Source organism: Notolabrus celidotus, chromosome 7, assembly GCF_009762535.1.
Source record: "Notolabrus celidotus isolate fNotCel1 chromosome 7, fNotCel1.pri, whole genome shotgun sequence".
Lineage (NCBI taxonomy): Eukaryota > Metazoa > Chordata > Actinopteri > Labriformes > Labridae > Notolabrus > Notolabrus celidotus.
In genome coordinates, this window is record NC_048278.1 from 28444994 (window position 1) to 28462680 (window position 17687).

Here is a 17687-nt window from a genome sequence, read left to right on the forward strand (position 1 = left end):
CAGAGTCTCATGCGGGGTTGAAAGCCAAGGAATAAAAATAGGTTTTTAGACGAGTTTTAGAAACGGACAGTGAGGAGGCTTGTCTAATATGAAGGGGAAGCTCATTCCATAATTTAGGAGCAGCAACAGAAAAGCTCTATCCCCTCTGAGCTTTCGTTTCTTTACCTCGGAACCTCCAGGAGCAGCAGATCAGCTGACCTGAGGCGCCGAGCAGGAGCATAGGAGCACACACACTGACACAACACAAATATCACACAGAGGAGTTTAACCTTAATACAGTGTTTAAAAAATGTTAAATAGTCTCACCGGGGGTTTCTTGTGTCACTCCATTTGTCTTTTTAGTGTTATGATCACTTTTTTATATGATTTACGCAGATTTGTTTACCTTTTGAAAAATGGGGTTCTTCTCTGAAACACAAAAATGTTGAAAAATGATTTTACATAAACTTAGAATTTGAACAAACCTGATAAAATGAGACCCAAATGGAGTCTCATTTTCATGCAAAGGGAAAAGGGAAAGCAAATCTCTAACAGGCTTTTTAACAGGATGACAAAATTCCTGCTCTGAATGCTGGAAACAAAAACATCAATGCTTCTGTTTCCTGGTGCTGACATTAAAACAAGCTCACTGTCACACAACCTTAAATTACATGAAATTGTAATTTGTAACATGAGTTTTCTTATCAGCTGCAAATTTAACAAACAGTTCTGTTTTTCCATCTCTGTAAACACAGATAAAGTTATGAACTGTTTGTTTGTATTTCAGATTCTATGCTGCAGAGATTGCCATCGGACTCTTCTTCCTTCACTCCAAAGGCATCGTGTATCGGTGAGTCAGTTTGTGAATCAGCCCTCATCGTTTAAAGTCATTTAGACTACAAGCATGAGTAATGCTTGAGTGTTTATATATGTGTGTGATATATGTGTGTGTGTGTGTGTGTGTGTGTGTGTGTGTGTGTGTGTGTGTGTGTGTGTGTGTGTGTGTGTGTGTGTGTGTGTGTGTTTATGTCCGTGTGTGTTTGTTGTCAGGGATCTGAAGCTGGACAACGTGATGCTGGACTCTGAAGGCCACATAAAGATCGCTGACTTCGGCATGTGCAAAGAGAACATGAACGACGGGATCACAACAAAGACCTTTTGTGGAACACCAGACTACATCGCTCCAGAGGTGTGTTTATATATTTTAAGGGAGTGGATTGAGCTCATTTTGTTCTTTGTAACTTGTGAATCTCAAACACGTTTGTCTTGTAGATCATAGCTTATCAGCCATACGGGAAGTCTGTGGACTGGTGGGCCTTCGGAGTTCTGCTGTATGAAATGCTTGCTGGACAGGTTTGCAATCAGTCACTATTTTTATATTTTTTAAAATTGAAAAGTGAGACAGTAACATTTTGACACGGCATATTTGTGCCCCATCAGCCACCTTTTGATGGAGAGGATGAAGATGAGCTGTTCCAGTCGATCATGGAGCATCATGTCTCTTACCCTAAATCCATGTCCAAAGAAGCTGTTGCCATCTGCAAGGGGGTGAGTACATAAACTGAAAAATATCACGCCCCTGATCTTGACTCACACCCTCTCCCTGTTTTCTCTGAACACTGGAGAGAGAAGCATATAACTGAGCTTGTCGTTCTGGTCCATCTGATGAGGCCAACAAAAACTACTTATACATCCTGCAGTAACTCAACTGTCTGTATTGATAGTGATGAATAGTGGGGATGGATAATATTGGCATGTATTTCAGGTTAAAGTATGCTGTGGCTCAAATATGCCGCAGTGCATGAATTTTTTATATGTATTTGTTTCAGTTCTTACAGATTACAACTTATGAGTACAAAACTCATTTGGGCTCAGCTAAACAAAAACAATCAAAACCATCCCACATTTAATAACAGACAGTTTATTTCTTTATGCAATTCCACTGCTATTTAATTGGATATTTAAGCATGATATATAAGTAGCAGTTAATGAAGCCTCTCTAGCCTCAAGCTGACATGTTGAGTGGGCTGCAAATGTTAAGCAAGAATTCCTGAAACTAAAAACCACTGAGGATTTTTTTTTATTTTATGTGGTGGTTTTATTTTCCTCAGTAAGATATCATGACTGCGTTTCCTCATTTCATCAGCAACTTTTTTTATTCTTTTATTTTCATTAATTTATTTACTTACTTACTTACTTCTTTATCCATTTATTTATTAATATCATATTCTTAACCTAGCATATGGATTGTGGGATGGGTTCGGGGATGGGGGGGTCTTTTTTTTCTGTATTCTGTTTTATTCTATTTTATTGTTATTCATATTATTGAACATGTCTTTACAAATCGAGTCTGATTGATTGATAGATTTTTTTTCTTTTCAAATGACACTGACTCAAGGCATCATTTGAGGTCATTAACAGGGGCGTGTCCAGACTTTTTTTGACTGGGGCACAGACTGCAAGTTTGGCTTGCAGAATGTGTAAATAAATTAACCCTTCCTCTGTCAACTAATCAAATCTACATTGACACCCCTACTCTGTGGAAATCTCTCTCTCCCGACATCTGCAATGCCCCAACCCTGGACATTTTTTAAAAAGCAATCAAAACGCACCTTTTCCTCAAGGCCTTTCTCCATTAGCTAGTGTTGCTCCCACCTATCCCCCTGACCAGCCACCTGACCCTGTGAAGCGACCTTGGGTTTCTTGAAAGGCGCTATAGAAATTCCAGTTATTTTTTTTTTATTATTAACTAATGTTAAAGCATCCAAACAAAGTTTTGACTCAAAATAAAATGTTTGCCCAAAGTAAAAAAATTACAAGCAAACTCCCTGAGTGTGCTCAGATGTTTTATGAAATACATGTGTAAACTTTTTTCTTTGAAGTACCAAATACAGAAAATAAGCTCCATGTAAATGGAAAGAAAGCTACCCAAATCCTGTTGCAACATAATCCATATAGTGGATTTTAGAATAATCTTGCTTCTTACCAGGCAAATAGCCAATCACTATTCAGGATTTTGCGTCGGCCACCTACATTTCAGGAGTCCACCCCTGGTCATTAATGAAGATGTACTACTCACCAGGCGGCCAGAAAGCATTTTATACAACTATGATGAATTGACTGTAGTTTGTCCCTCAACATGTAAACACACCCTGGTGGGTTTAAAAACAAGCTGTAGTGACATGCTAATTTGTGGGTTTAATAAAGAGACATATAAACACATACGCAGACACACACATATAACTCTTCTGCCTGTGTTTGTCTTGTGTGTGGTTTCAGCTGATGACCAAGCACCCAGGTAAGCGTCTAGGCTGTGGTCCAGAGGGGGAGAGAGACATCAAGGAGCACGCCTTCTTCCGCTATATAGACTGGGAAAAACTGGAGAACAAAGAGGTCCAGCCGCCTTTCAAACCTAAAGCTGTGAGTATATTAATCATATCTTCAGTGTGTGAAATGTCCCTGCATTGCATACCTACAGGAATTTGTCCCAGTATGGAGGGAGATAACGTACCTAGTCACACATTCAAGGTAAGTTTTGGAGAGTGTTAGACTGCTCATTTCCCTTAACCCCACCATCGCCTGCCATTGGTCACTACTCTGACAAATGCAAAGCTCAGATTTGTGAGTGTAGTCACCAATGATGAAGCTGAGTTGTCACTGACTCACAAACGGACCAATGGAATTCCACAGTTTCGGCTGTGTGTGATTTGATTGGTTGATGCCATGTTTTAGTTGTATCTCTCTTTTTTCTCTTTGTTGTCTTTTTTTTCTTCGCATACTCATCAAACTCACTCCATCCTGCATCCATCTCTCTCTCCACCACTCTCTTTCTCTCTCTCTCTCCTCTTCATGGCAGTGTGGGCGTGATGCGGAGAACTTTGATCGCTTTTTCACGCGCCACCCCCCAGAGCTGACCCCCCCTGATCAAGAGCTTATAGCCAACCTGGACCAGGAAGAATTCCAAGGCTTCTCATTTGTTAACCCTGAGTACCCTCACACAACTCACTGACCATGCCACATATCACTGGGCTGCACTAGTAATCCCCACTCCTCGGAAACAAAAATGAGAAATTAAAACAAAATAAAAAATCACCATGTTGTCACATCCAGGCCGCGTTCAGCTGGGTTAAGTGTTAAAGGAATGTTAAACATTTTGGGAAAAACATTTTGAAGGTTGGAGAGGATTGATGCCAATCTCACATGTGTGCATAAACCACAGAGCGACTGAAAATATGGGGAACCAACCAAGCCTTGCTCTACAAAGTTAAAAAGCTACCACCTCAACTATAGCTCACCACTTAACTCTAAAGATCTTATTATTAAAACCAGGAGATTTTACAGAAGCCACTTTGACCTGCAAGGCAAGGGTCACATGACGAATGAAGACAGCTTAAAGCCCTTTTAAAGTAACATCCTTATTCGCACTGTTAGCTTGTCTACTGCTGTTAAAAATGTAAAAGTCTCCACCACAGAGGGTAACATTACATTGAGACTTTTCCACAACCCAGCTTGTGCTTTTCTTTCTGTTTTTAGCGGTAGCTTAGTCATACCTTATCACTGTGATTCGAATGTAAGGAAAAACATACTTTTTTACTTGGTCATAATTAGCAAATGTTAGCATGCTTACTCCAAAATGCTAAGATGACAAACACAATCCAACATTGTTACAACTGCTTAACAAAGGCAAGTAAAGATTGTCATTTTGAATAACTGAGTAGCTGAATAGCTTTAGACGTTATAAAATAAGTGGACTTAGCTACATGACATCAGTGATAGGTTAGTGTGCAGCCTGTTGCACCAGCTGTGTGTAAATTCAAACGTAGCCTAGTTTGAACGGAATTTCTCATTCAGGATGAAGCTTACACTCTACTAACATTTTGGCATTGCACCAGCTGAGATAGTTCCAACGTAAGCCTAAGTTACAACTTAATTCTTACACTTGGCTCCCAGTAGGCATAAAGTCCTCCATAGAGTACCGGTTGCCATCGAGCGTTGTTTTGAAAGGTGGGACGATTTGGAGGATGAGGAGATACAGAGGGTTCTCTCAGCTAGATTACTTCGGCAACTAGTTATCCGCAACAGATTACATCCTTTGTAAAAATATCATGAGCAAGATTTGCACTCTAGAATATTAACGTATGTTGTAGTTGATAATTCTACCACTCGATGTCACTGTTATTATACACACTGTAAATTAAGGATTTAGGCTATATTTATCACCTTACTATGACACTTATGAAGATTTACATACCTTCTGTTGTTGTTCCAGGACAGTAACAGAAGTTTGTTTAATCTGTCGGTCAGTTCTGAGACGATTAGGCATGAAAGATCACAACGTAGAAACCCCTGCATCAAAATTGGTGCTTTCCTCTGATTGAAGTGTAAACGTCATATCTGCGACAATGTTTTGATTAGTTTGGACGTTACGGTCTACTAGTTAAGATGAACCTTACGTATCCGTGGTGCAACCAAACAACGACACAACTTTCGTTACAAACTTACTAGTTTCAACATATGGTTTAGTGTGGACTTTACATCCTAACTTAGGACACAACTTACGCACAGCTGGTGCAACAGGCTGCAGCTGTTTAAATGAATTAGAATTAGGGGGGGGGGTTGAATAGTTGCGCAATAGGTCAGCTAATGCTAGTTCATAGATTAATTTTAGCTCTAGCATGGTTAGCATACTTAATTAAAGGTAGCTTTACTGTGATGATTGATTTGGATGCAAACTTTGCCTAATGAAAAACAGACTTCAACCACAATGTACCTTCAGAAGAAATAACAGCTTAACCCTCAGAGTGTCTTTCAGTACAACCAAAGGTTTAACACTTTTTCAATTGTTACATAGCAGCTTGTAAGTTTACAAGGTAGCCACGCCCTAAAGACTAGCCAGCTTTATCATCATCACTGAAATGCAACCATAATTCACAAAGTGAAAATCATGCTGAACTGAAGAAGTGTAGAATAGAAATTGAGACCTAAAAGTCATTAGGAAAAAATCAGTGCTCAGGTAATAAATGAAGTGAAAAGAAGGCTCTTTTTTAGGGATGCACCGAAAATTTGGCCACCGAAAATTAGTGCATTTTCAGTTTTCGGACGAAAGGCTTTTATCACCAAAACAACACGGCCGAAACAGAATGTTGTGATGACTCAAGCAAAAACCGCGGCCAGTATGCGCTTGTCTGGATAAGGGCCAACATGTCTGCATCCGCTATTCCTTTAATTGCAGCACTAAAGCGTCTTCTAAGCGAAGAGGTTGAGATGGACCACGGAGTGAAAACAATGAAAAGTACACTCTTAGAGTCTGTCAGCACGTTTCGCTGAGATCTATTCGACTGTACTTGATCTGCGTTATAAAGGTCATCACTTGGATGTGGGAATAAATCAGCGCGCTCAAGAAATGATCCAGGCCGTGATAAATGCGGAGAACCTGCTTGGAGACGTAGAAGCGCACGGCGCAGGAGACGGAAAACAGAGTGCAGAAAAAGGGACTCGTCTCTCTGAAGCAGATGAGGGGCATGCACCCTCGTTGTCTGATATGTTCAATGAGATCCTTGATTTTAGTGAGGTTAGTACACAGCCAGAGCCATATATGCAATGGTAGGGGAGACCGGGGACAGTTGTAACATTTTTGACATTTCTGTCTATAACTTTGAGCTCTTTTAACCCAGTGTGTTCAAACTGCTATACAAACTAACTTCAAGTGTCTGCTAATAAATGGCCTAGAACATGCCTGTGCAACACAAACAGAAAATGCATGGCTTAATCTCAAATCCAAGGAGTGAAATGTTACAACTGTCCCCGGTCTCCCTACTGATAATTGGCATAATAATTTATTTAGGTGTTTTTCGGTGTTTTTCGGTGTTTCGGTTTTTGGTTTCCTCATTTTCGGCTTTTGTTTTCGGCCAAGAATTTTCATTTTGGTGCATCCTTACTCTTTTTTTCTTCAGCTTGTATAGAATTGGACTTCTTTTTGCTAGCAGTGGAGTTTCCTGTTGGAACTTATAATAGTTCCACTATTAGCATACATTCAATGATTTTATCATGCTAACATGATCATTTAGCTCACAGCACCCCTGTGCCTAAGTACAGTCACACAGAGACACTAGCCTTGTCTGTAAACTTGAATCCTATCATTTTTTGTCTTACTCTTTCATGTGAATGTCTGTCACTGAAGGATGAACTCAGAGTTGCACAGCCAGTATCAGTTGGCAATAAACATGCTAGCAGAATAGCTCACTAGCAGTAGTCTTACTTGTATGTGTAACCCTTGTCTTGATTGCTCGAGTGTCTTCCCCGTAAAAATCACTTACTCTCTCTTTAGCTCTGTATTTAATGTACCCTCATTAAGATGGTATAAATCCTATCATCTCCTTCTTAATTTAATACGTGTTTTTCCTGAAATGCAACAAACACTTCCTTTAAATACTATGTAGATGGAAATACAGACAGGTGCTCTAGTGCTAACAACCTTGAAAAATAACCTCAGTTTTAATGTGTCAAGTTGCCAGTTGGAAACTGGTCTAGTTTCCAGTGATGAAGCTCTTCAGATTTGGATTATCACGTCATGGTACACTGCTGCTCTCATATCAGCTCTACTGGCTGAATTTCTATCAGAAGTGCAGAAATGTTGCTCCTGAATACTGCCCAGCTGCTCATATCAGCAGGTTCATGTCTGAGTCTGACCTCTGGGCCGACCTGAACCTGCTCTGTCTCTGTGTCACCCTTCTTGTAATTGCATATTGACTATGACAACCTATCGGTAATATTGATGAGTGTACAATGATCACATATTGGTAATATTCATGCTGTGTAGGTGAAAACTGACAAAATGCTTTGCTATGATTGTTTGAGTACTGATCAGTTTCCTAATGTTGACTTTCCTTTCCAATAGGACCAAATACTTCTACACTTTATGTTCAGTGCCGTGGTGAGCTTATCTTAAAACTTTTGCTGATTTAATTTTCAAATTGTCAAAGGATAGAAGTCTGTATACATGCACTCTGCAAGTCGACATCAAGCCTGTGACTTTTGACTGGAAGCTCATTCTTTTCTCAGTTCATTACTTAAAACATTCACCACATAACACTGTGTTTTTCAACAGAGGGCATATCTCTTAGATAGTAAACAACCATTTTTGGAGGATTGATTTGTGACAATGCCCGGTTGAGTCTTGTGAGCCGGTAGTCTGTTAGCTTGTAAAAAACAAGGATGTCCAAAAGTGCCAAACTAGGATTCAGAATCATGAGGATGTTGAAAATATTGTCCTCAACAACTGTGATGAAGTGCAGCCATTTTGTGCCATTTTGCAGTACATGTATAACTATTAGAATATGCATTATAGCTTATCTGTTCTCCAACGACACAATACCCGTGGACAGTTATTTTCATGTATAAAATGAATGTCTGACAACAGATGTTTTATTGTGAGGCAGATTGTATTTTTCTTTTGTAACTGTGTAACGATGCAGGATAGTAACGTGTCAAATCTTGTTCTTTGAGCTTGAAAAAAAAAGAGAGTTAGCGTCGCAGATTTGTTTCTGTCATACAAAACTGCTCGCTGAAACAGACAGGTGAAAAATGAGAGCAATTCTTGTGATGATACTAAATGGTGACAAATCAATTGTGAAATAATGAGCGATACGAAAGGGATTAAATAAATAGTTATAAATATATCAGAGATATTTGTATTAATCGTTCTGGATGAGAGAGATGCTTCTGTGAATTGTGTAATTGTCCTGTATGACTGGAAACTGATAATATACTCACTGGTGCCTACCAGACTACATCTGTGTCTGCCTTTTAATGCTGCCAAACAAAGTCTTAAACTGAGGTTGCACGCTGTACGTTTATTTGGGTCATTTCTGAAGAGTTCAAACTAAAACTTAAATGAGGAGATTATAATCCCAACCATATACTTAAAATCAAAGCCAAGGCAAGATGACTGGCTTAGAACAAAGAACAGAAAAAGGGAAGAGTTTTTTTCTTTAACAGAAAAAACAATAATTCCTGGTTTTAACTTTTTATAAAGGATATTAATTTGTCAAAGTTGTCAAAAAATTCTCTTTATTAGCATCACACACTCACACTATTAGAACATGTGGATTACAAAAAAATAAATTTAGATATCAATAATACTAGTGCAGCTTAAAAAACAGCATTTCAAAAAGTTTAATATTTACACCAGTTATTTCAGAAAGTGAAAATGTAATGTATTCAAGACTCATTACATCTAAACTAACCTTTTCTTTTTTTTCTTATTTGTATTTCATATGAAGTCCTACAGCTCAAAAAACAAAAATCTAAATATTTGAATTTTTTATTTAGTTACTTTACTAAATATGAGTTATTACGGGTGCAGACTTGGCCTAATGGGCAAGTGTTCCAGGTTCGAATTCAGCTTGTCATTCCACCACTCTCTCCCACCTTCCCACACTATCTATTGTCCCCTCCTGTGTAAAATAAAGGTGTAAAAGCCAAAAAATATAACTTAAAAAGAAAAGAAGAGTTATTATTTATGAGCCCATTAATCAGTCAGATGAATTATCTGTCTGATGAATGTCATTTTTAAATAATCAGCATCTCCAATGCCTGCGCTAACGAGGCGTATTTAAACAAAACAGACAAATATGCAGGAACAGGACTTGAAATTGTCAAGAACATCAACCAAACACTCTTACACCAATGTCACAAACTACATTATAAAGAGGTACGGCCTTTATTTCTTAAAGTATGCTTTTAAAAACCTGGGGGTTTAAAAAACGATATAAAAACACACATTACAGACATAAATGTGGAGGGTCACACCTGCCTTGTTTCCAAAACTGAGCTGAATTGGCGCCTGAATTCACGGACCAGTGGTAGAGGTGGGAATGTTTCCAGCACTTCCTCATTTCAGCTGGAAGCCCTGTGATCAGACAAAAGGAGGAGGTAGGAAATTAAATGCTTTGTGTGTGTGTGTGTGTGTGTGTGTGTGCGTGTGTGTGATACATATGTCTTGCCTGGGGCTCACTGCTTTACCTCACTGTGTGAAAGACTTTTTGCTTGGTGGTTTGGTATGCAGCTGGTCTGTTTTATCGATTCTCGTCTGTTCTCTACTGAAAGCTCTTTCTGGCTCTCGAAGTTTGTCTTGGATCTTTCTTGCATTTGTTGTTGTCTGCTGTTGAAATGTTTCGGTGGGTCTTTTTCATCATTTGGCTGTGTTTCTTGGCTTTTTTGGCAGGGTATGTTTGTTTTGTTGTCGACTTGCTCCCCCAGTCCTGTAAGGAGTCAGTAGTGTGTTGTGCTGAGTCTAGACTCCTTGTGTTGCCACCATTTACAGATTATCAGAGGTGTGGGTGAGACTATACTTAGACTCCAGTGAACCAAAAAGCATATGCAAGTTATATATAATATAAGTTATGTTCACAATTTCAAGTTTGTATTGAAAACAGTCTAAAATAAAAATTTAAACTGATTCTTCCTGTGACTGTTTGCTACAGTTCTCCTCTCCTGAGTGACTACTAACCTTTCAATTTAAACATTACCCTCCTCCAATATACTCTCAGCTCCAGGAGAATTACTTTACAAGATAATACGACCTCTATGAATTTAGCTTTCCGCACTTGACATTTCTGATTGGTTGGGAAATGCAGGAGATGTGTGATTCATAAATCTGTTCTTCAAACCAACTACAAACAATGCCTTTGATGATTTTAACTACAGCCTCAATTCCATAGATATTACTCCATAGATATTACTGTGTCAAATGTTGAAAAACTGATGTTGATGTTTTGCAAATCATTAAACCCTAAATTGAATTGAATATGGTACAAAGACAAATTAAATGCTGAAACTAAAAACTTTTCTTTTAAAAGAAACAATGTAATTTCAATTTAATTTCAATTACCAAATAATGTTCTTGGCTTAAAATTACAAACATTTTTGGGATTTCCTCATCTACAGGACATAATATCAAAAAACAAAACTGGTCGGCTGTGATCTTTGGGCGATCAGCAGCACTGCATTAAAAACAGACATGACTGTGTAGTGGAAATCACTGCATGGGCTGCACACAGCATCCCAACTTTCTCAGAATTGTAATTGTTTGGAGCAGTATGAAACAGGCTGTAGGCTTGGTTAGGTAGGCACCAAAAATGCTTGGTTAGAGTTCATTTCATTTGAAAAAATAAGTCAACGAGTAGATTTCATTTCAAAGAGGACTTGAACTCCAGTCTGCTGGGTGACAGTCCTGCCTTTAGCTTATCAACACATATTATTTTAGCACCTGTTTGGGACAATAAATGCATTGTAAAGTACTATGAACTAACTATACTATTGACTTTGGACTTGTTTCCTCTGGATTAAGTTGACATTTAAAGCAATTGTGACTTACAAAACATTGTTTTTCCCACCTCTGCAGATTATTGTATATGTATGTGCTGATACAATTCAGCTCCTCTTCTCTACCTTTCATCGTTGTGCTTTAAGGGGACAGTTGACTGTTTTGTTTGTCGACCTTCTGCTTCCTTGACAGCCTTTTTAAGGCTGTACAAAGTCCTCAGACTCCAGTTTTCTAACATACTCTTTCCCTCCCTGTCTTTCTCTCTGCCATAGAAATCTCGCCGTGATGTCGGCAACTTTGACAAGGAGTTCACAAAGATGGTGGTGGAGCTGACCCCCACAGACAAGCTCTTCATTATGAATCTGGACCAGAATGAGTTTCAGGGCTTCTCCTACACCAACCCGGAATTCGTCATACAAGTCTAAGGAGGTGATGTTGGTTGGACGCAGCAAGACAAGACTATTACCAGTTTTATTCATCAAGGACCCAGACAAATATCATCACAACTCCTGTCCTCAGTACCCTGAAGCTAAAGCAACAGCATCTTATATCATTCCAACTCAGTCAAAACCAGCATCTAAATGGAAGAATAATCCTGAACCTTCACATTTGCAACATATTCACATCTACAAAAGCAGCAGAATCAGATTAAGCTGCTGTTGGCTCCAGTCTCTGGCTGTGCATAGTAGGACTGATTGACCAGTAACCAGGGACCAGTTTCCAGACAACTCCAAGCATGTGTAGTATTCACAGGACCTCGTGGTGAGCAGGTCAATACAAGGCCGGCACTCATGAGTCACAGTGAATGTGCATATCTGTGTATGTGATCTTATTGATCCTCAATAGTGTGCTTTTGTTTACTTGATTTTTCTTCTCTTCGACCAGTAAAAGTTGCGTCATTAACATTCCATGATCAATAAGTCATGTATGCGCTCACAGCCATACACACACACACACACACACACACACACACACACACACACACACACACACACACACTTTTACAATTGGTTAGTGAGGATCCTCATTGATAGTACATCCCTCACACCTTAACCCGAACCTGAAGCTAAAAAACCAAGCAAGAACTGTCAAACAGTGAAAACCAGCCAAAAGTTCCTCACTTTCCAAAAGGTCCTCGTTCAGAAGGTCTGATACACACATTAGTCCCCACAAGGACCTATGTATGAGAACAAACACGCTCACACACACACACACACACACACACACACACACACACACACACACACACACACACACACACACACACACACACACTCCTGTTTACTTAGGGAACTTTTGGGGACATCACATTGATATACATTCCTTTCCTGGAGACTTACCCTTACCCTCACCTTAACCTTGTCCTTATCTCAACTGCTAACCAAAATATAAACTTTCTCCACATTGGGGACACGGGTGTTTTTCTGATTGGACAAGCCATCTTCAGTTAATCAGTCTAATGGGTCCCTGAAAGTAGGCCAAGTCAGAACCCACACACACACACACACACACACACACGTGGCTGCAGTTAAGAAGGACAACACCTGTTGAATGCTAAAAGTCCTTAATAATAAGCTCATGTCTAAGTTAGTCTTAAACTTAGTCTTAAGCACGTCTTGTCTTCCAAACTGATGCAAAAAAAAAAAGACAAAAAAAGAGAGAAATCCCCAAAATGCCTGTTTGACAGTGATATTCAGAAATGTTTGTCTTCTTTTCTTTTGCTTTCTCTTTTTTTATGGCACTGTGTAAGCAGTGGGTTAGTGCTGTGTAGGCCTATACAGTCTTTGTGGTGCAGCTCCTCTATGCATGCCATATTTGTTTGTACAGTAGCTCCCTAAAATTTGCTTTTGACATCATGGAGGAAGAAAAAAACCCTCAGTGTGTTGTATTTCTTGATGCAAGTGAGTTTTAAAATGTCCATGCTCAAGTTTTAGTTTCCACCCGGATGCTGTGTACGCCATCTCTAATATGTCAAAATATGTGTGGCTAAGAGTTTGCTGTACAAAGCACGGAGCAACGTTTTTCGCTGTCCTTGACAAGAAAATATGAGTGAAATGAACATATAAAGTAGATGTTATAATTCTGTATGTTTCGGTGTATGTGTAAATAAGAGAGGGATTTAGAGCTAGAAGTGGTTCCATGTTATTGTACACTTCTCTACTACTCCTCACTGCCCCGTCTCCCCTTTTTCTCTGCACTTTATCCCTGCCAGCACTCTCTCTGTCAATGTCTCCCCTCTCCTCCTCTTCCTCTTCTGCTTCCCTTGAATCTTCATCTAATCTCCACTCTGTCTTTTTCTGTCCCCAAGTCCTCCTTTTTCCCAAGCTAACACTTGCATCATTCAAGTCGAAATAACTGGAAAAAACGAGATGAGTAAGACGAGAGGGAGAGCGGAAAAGATGAGAGAATAAAGTGTTTTCTATGCAAAAGGCAGGAGAAGAAGAGGATGAGAAGAGGGCAACTTTTATAAAGACAATGAAGATATTGTGTAACAGGACACTGTACATGTGTTGCATGTGCTGTCTTTACCTGCGTGTGAGAGACACATACAGTATGATATCTACATTAAAGTGAAATATCAGAATACCATTTCAGTAACTCTGGCTGTTGTGTTTACTGGTTTGAACACCTCTGCAGCATCTGTGTGCCAAAAGTGAAAATCCTGCCATGATGTCACAGAGGTCTGACCAGCATAGTTGAAAGGTCCGTTATATCCAGAGAGTGCGGTGCAGCAGATGTTTGACTTCAGTTGAAAAGATTTTCAAATTCCATGTGTCTACATAAGCAATATAACAAAACCCCGATGGCTACAAGAGACAATTCAGTGTGTGGTTACTCTTTAAAAATGGACTTTTATAGTGACCTTAGAGCAGTAACTACAACCTTACATGCATGCTCTCTGTAACAAATGATTAAGGTGCAAACTACAAATAAACTGTTTCCAAAAAAGATACAAATGGTGTTCTGTATCAAAAGTTCTTAGTTTAATAAATCAAAGATACTGGATTGGATGTTGTTTAGCAATACTACTTCAACTCAGGATATTTTCACACGAATCATAATCAGGTTTATTGACCAGCCATCTATCTCAATATCCATTAGCTATCCTCTGTTGGTAATGATTTCGCCTCAGGAATTGAGAGACTGCCATCTTTTTTATGGCTTCTGGGGTCACCAATGGTTAGCAAAACAGGACTTCCTTTCAGTTTAAGAGAAGTTGGAGAAAAGAGATGTTGTCTAGGAGCAGATGGTAAACTGCACTTGCATGACAACTTCTGTTTTTAGAGGTAAATAAACTCCAAATAGTTTATATAGAGCAAATGCAGATGATTGCCGGGGCTGCAATACATTGGACTGAGTTTCACCCACTGACTGTGGTAGTGGTGGAGTCACGGGATTGACGTCACACCCCTTCAGCTAACCAAAACACACATTTAACTTACTGATGACATGACAGTACAGGGCAGAACAGGTCAGTACAGGTCAGTTCAGTCCACAGCAGCACAGATTATTGTGTTGTTTTGAAGCTGACTAGCACGGTCTATGGAAAGTTCATTGACTGATGTATTTGTGTTGTTATGTTTTCCCTCGACCATCCCTCCTCCACTCTAATAATCCAGTAAAGAAAATTATTATTATTATTATTAGTAGTAGTATTATTATTATTATTATTATTATTATTATTATTATTATTATTATTAAAATACTACTACCAATAATTATAAGAATCATGATATAATAATAATAATAATAATAATAATAATAATAATAATAATAATAATAATAATTGATAGGTTTTGTATATCGCTTTTCTTGGTACTAAAAGTCGCTTTACAGAAAAAGTTGTAATAAAAATAAGATAAAAACAAAGCAGATGAATAAAACAGAACGAGGACAGAGGTGGGGCGGGAGTAGAGATTATGTGTTGTATGCTTTTTTGAACAGGAAGGTCTTGAGGTGTTTTTTAAATGATAGAAGAGAGTCAGAGTTGTGGATGTTTGGAGAGAGAGAGTTCCAGATAGTTGGGGCAGCAATGGCAAAGGCTCTGTCCCCCAAGGTGCGGTGCTTGGTCTTGGTGATAGGGGGACAGGAGATTGGCATCTTATGATCTGAGGCGTCGAGATGGGGAGTGGTGTTTGAGGAGATCGGTCAGGTATGAGGGGGTAAGGTTATTGAGGGCTTTGTAGGTGATGAGCAGGATCTTGAAGTGGATTCAGTGCTGTAAGGGGAGCCAGTGGAGGTGCTGAAGGATGGGTGAAATGTGAGCTCTGGAGCTGGAGTGGGTGAGTAACCAGGTAGCTGAGTTCTGGACGTATTGGAATTTTTTGAGGTCAGTGGAGAGAAGGCGGTAAAGGATGCTGTCGCAGTAGTCAAGTCGGGGGGTTATTAAGGCGTGTATGGGAGTTTCGGCAGCAGAGGGGGAGAGAGCATCTGAGGCTTGCAATGTTGCAAATGTACGGATAAACTTGTTTGATTATTTACTTTAACAATTAATCGGAACTGTTCATTTTGGACAATTGTTTCTATTCAGGTATAACTACTGAGAAAAGTCTGAGTGAGAATCTAATTTGATGCACTGAAAACATTAGTAAATGAGCTCTGCGTAGAACATTACAAAGCTGAAAATGAACTCCTGGTCCTGTAGAATCTGATGAGACCTTTTTTCTAAGAAAATAAAAGGTATGTAACTACTTTGCTCTTTATCCACACTATTAGTTTATACTTATTGCTTTGGCTCCCGTAATTTGTCTCACTTTAAAAGCCTTAAATATTCATATTCTCATTTATTTTATTTGTTCGTCTAAGGAGGCAGCTCTTCTTCCATCTCAAGATAGATTGAATCCTGATGAGGATATTAATATAAATGGACAGGTCGAGTAGACAGCTTTATTTCTAAACATAAAAAAATCTCAGAAGTGAATACTTTTGCCAGTGCTTTAGTGAGATAATTCAAAATTCTCAAAAATATGATGTATTTGCCACTGAAGTAAGGTTTTTGTTAAAGTTTTACAACAGCCATAGAGAAACACTGCGGGCACCACTTAGGGCTGAAGAAAGCCATCCAACCCTCCTGCATCATTGACTGAAGAACTTCTTGTGTTTTTATTGACAGATACTTCTCCTGGTACTACGGTGGCCCTGAAGGGAAAAACACAAGAATGTTTTAGAAAACACAACAACATTTCAGAAAACACAACAACATTACAGACAACACAACTGCATTTCAGGAAACACAACATCATGTTTCCTATCCTCAACACCACAGGTCTTCTTCTGGAAGTCTTTTCATTCCACCGTTTGGATATTATACTTCGTAAAGTTCAATCTCCAGTGTGAGGAATGTGTTTCATTTCTATCTCTCATGCACAGCCCCTGCCAGGATATAAACCCAGGATCCTTGCATTGAAAGGCAGGAGCCCTGTCCACCACACCACATGGCAACTTTGCAGTGCTTGCCTCTTTAGGTCTTTTCATTTCCCAATTTTTTGTAGTAGTTCAAAAGCACAGCTCAACCATATATGAGCGTGTCTCATTTCCATTTCACATTTGCAACACATAGTTGGTTTTGAACAGACTGTATAAAATATGCACTTAGTATCCGTGACGTCACCCATCTGTTTCTGAAACGCTGTTTTGAGGCCAATTGTCGGCGGCAGCCATATTGCTTCTGTTGAGCGATTGTGATGTGAAGAGGCGGGCTTTAGCCAACAGCTACAGTGTTCCCGCCTGTCAATCAAGTCAGCTGTGCCTCTCATTGGAAGACTCGTAATCTCAATATCTTTGAAATTGCCGCTTTAGAAAAAATGTCACCCCCCACAGAGTGTGTGCCGATCGAGAAATGAGCTATCCAGACTACACTCTTCTTTTGTACCAGGCTGTAAACATGTTTATTTCTGCTGTAAAGATTGGCTTTTATGAATTGGTGTGTATGTGGTTTCCGGTACTTCTGAAGCCAGCCTCAAGCGGATCCTCGATGAACTGCAGTTTTTAGCACTTCCGCATTGGACTCATATTTTTAGACCGGAGGTTGCCGCTTGGTTTTGAACCCAGAAACATCAGATTGAAAGGTAGCAGCCCTGTCCACTACCCCACAGGGCAACTTTGCAGTGCTTGGCTCCTTAGGTCTTTTAGGTGAAATGTTGTTATGCTTTCTTAAATGTTGTTATGTTTTCTGAAATGTTGTTGTGTTTTCTGAAATGTTGTTGTGTTTTACCCTTCAGGGCCACGGTATGATAAAACACTGCAATGGACATCAGTGAGTGAAAGACAGCAAATACAGAAATCCCCAAAAAATAAACAATTAAAATATGATCTTGAAAAATGAGGGGGACATTTTGACATTAAAAACAGCTGTATGTTCTTTATTTTTCAATTTTCAAAT

General features: G+C 39.2%; 1 protein-coding gene across 2 annotated transcripts in view; it reads left to right on the plus strand.

Moving 5' to 3' along the window:
* LOC117815993 (protein kinase C beta type) overlaps positions 1 to 14258 on the plus strand; it is a 58842-nt gene extending 44584 nt beyond the window's left edge. The window contains exons 12-17 of one of the 2 annotated variants that reach the window (XM_034688043.1): positions 767 to 829; positions 1030 to 1168; positions 1252 to 1332; positions 1420 to 1527; positions 3259 to 3399; positions 11578 to 14258. In XM_034688043.1, the coding sequence (XP_034543934.1) occupies positions 767 to 829; positions 1030 to 1168; positions 1252 to 1332; positions 1420 to 1527; positions 3259 to 3399; positions 11578 to 11730 (685 nt within the window). In that variant the 3' untranslated portion in view covers positions 11731 to 14258. Of the gene's footprint in view, positions 1 to 766; positions 830 to 1029; positions 1169 to 1251; positions 1333 to 1419; positions 1528 to 3258; positions 3400 to 3835; positions 8769 to 11577 lie in introns of those variants that run through there. The other variant, XM_034688042.1, reaches the window with a different exon arrangement.
* Positions 14259 to 17687: the final 3429 nt, after the last annotated feature.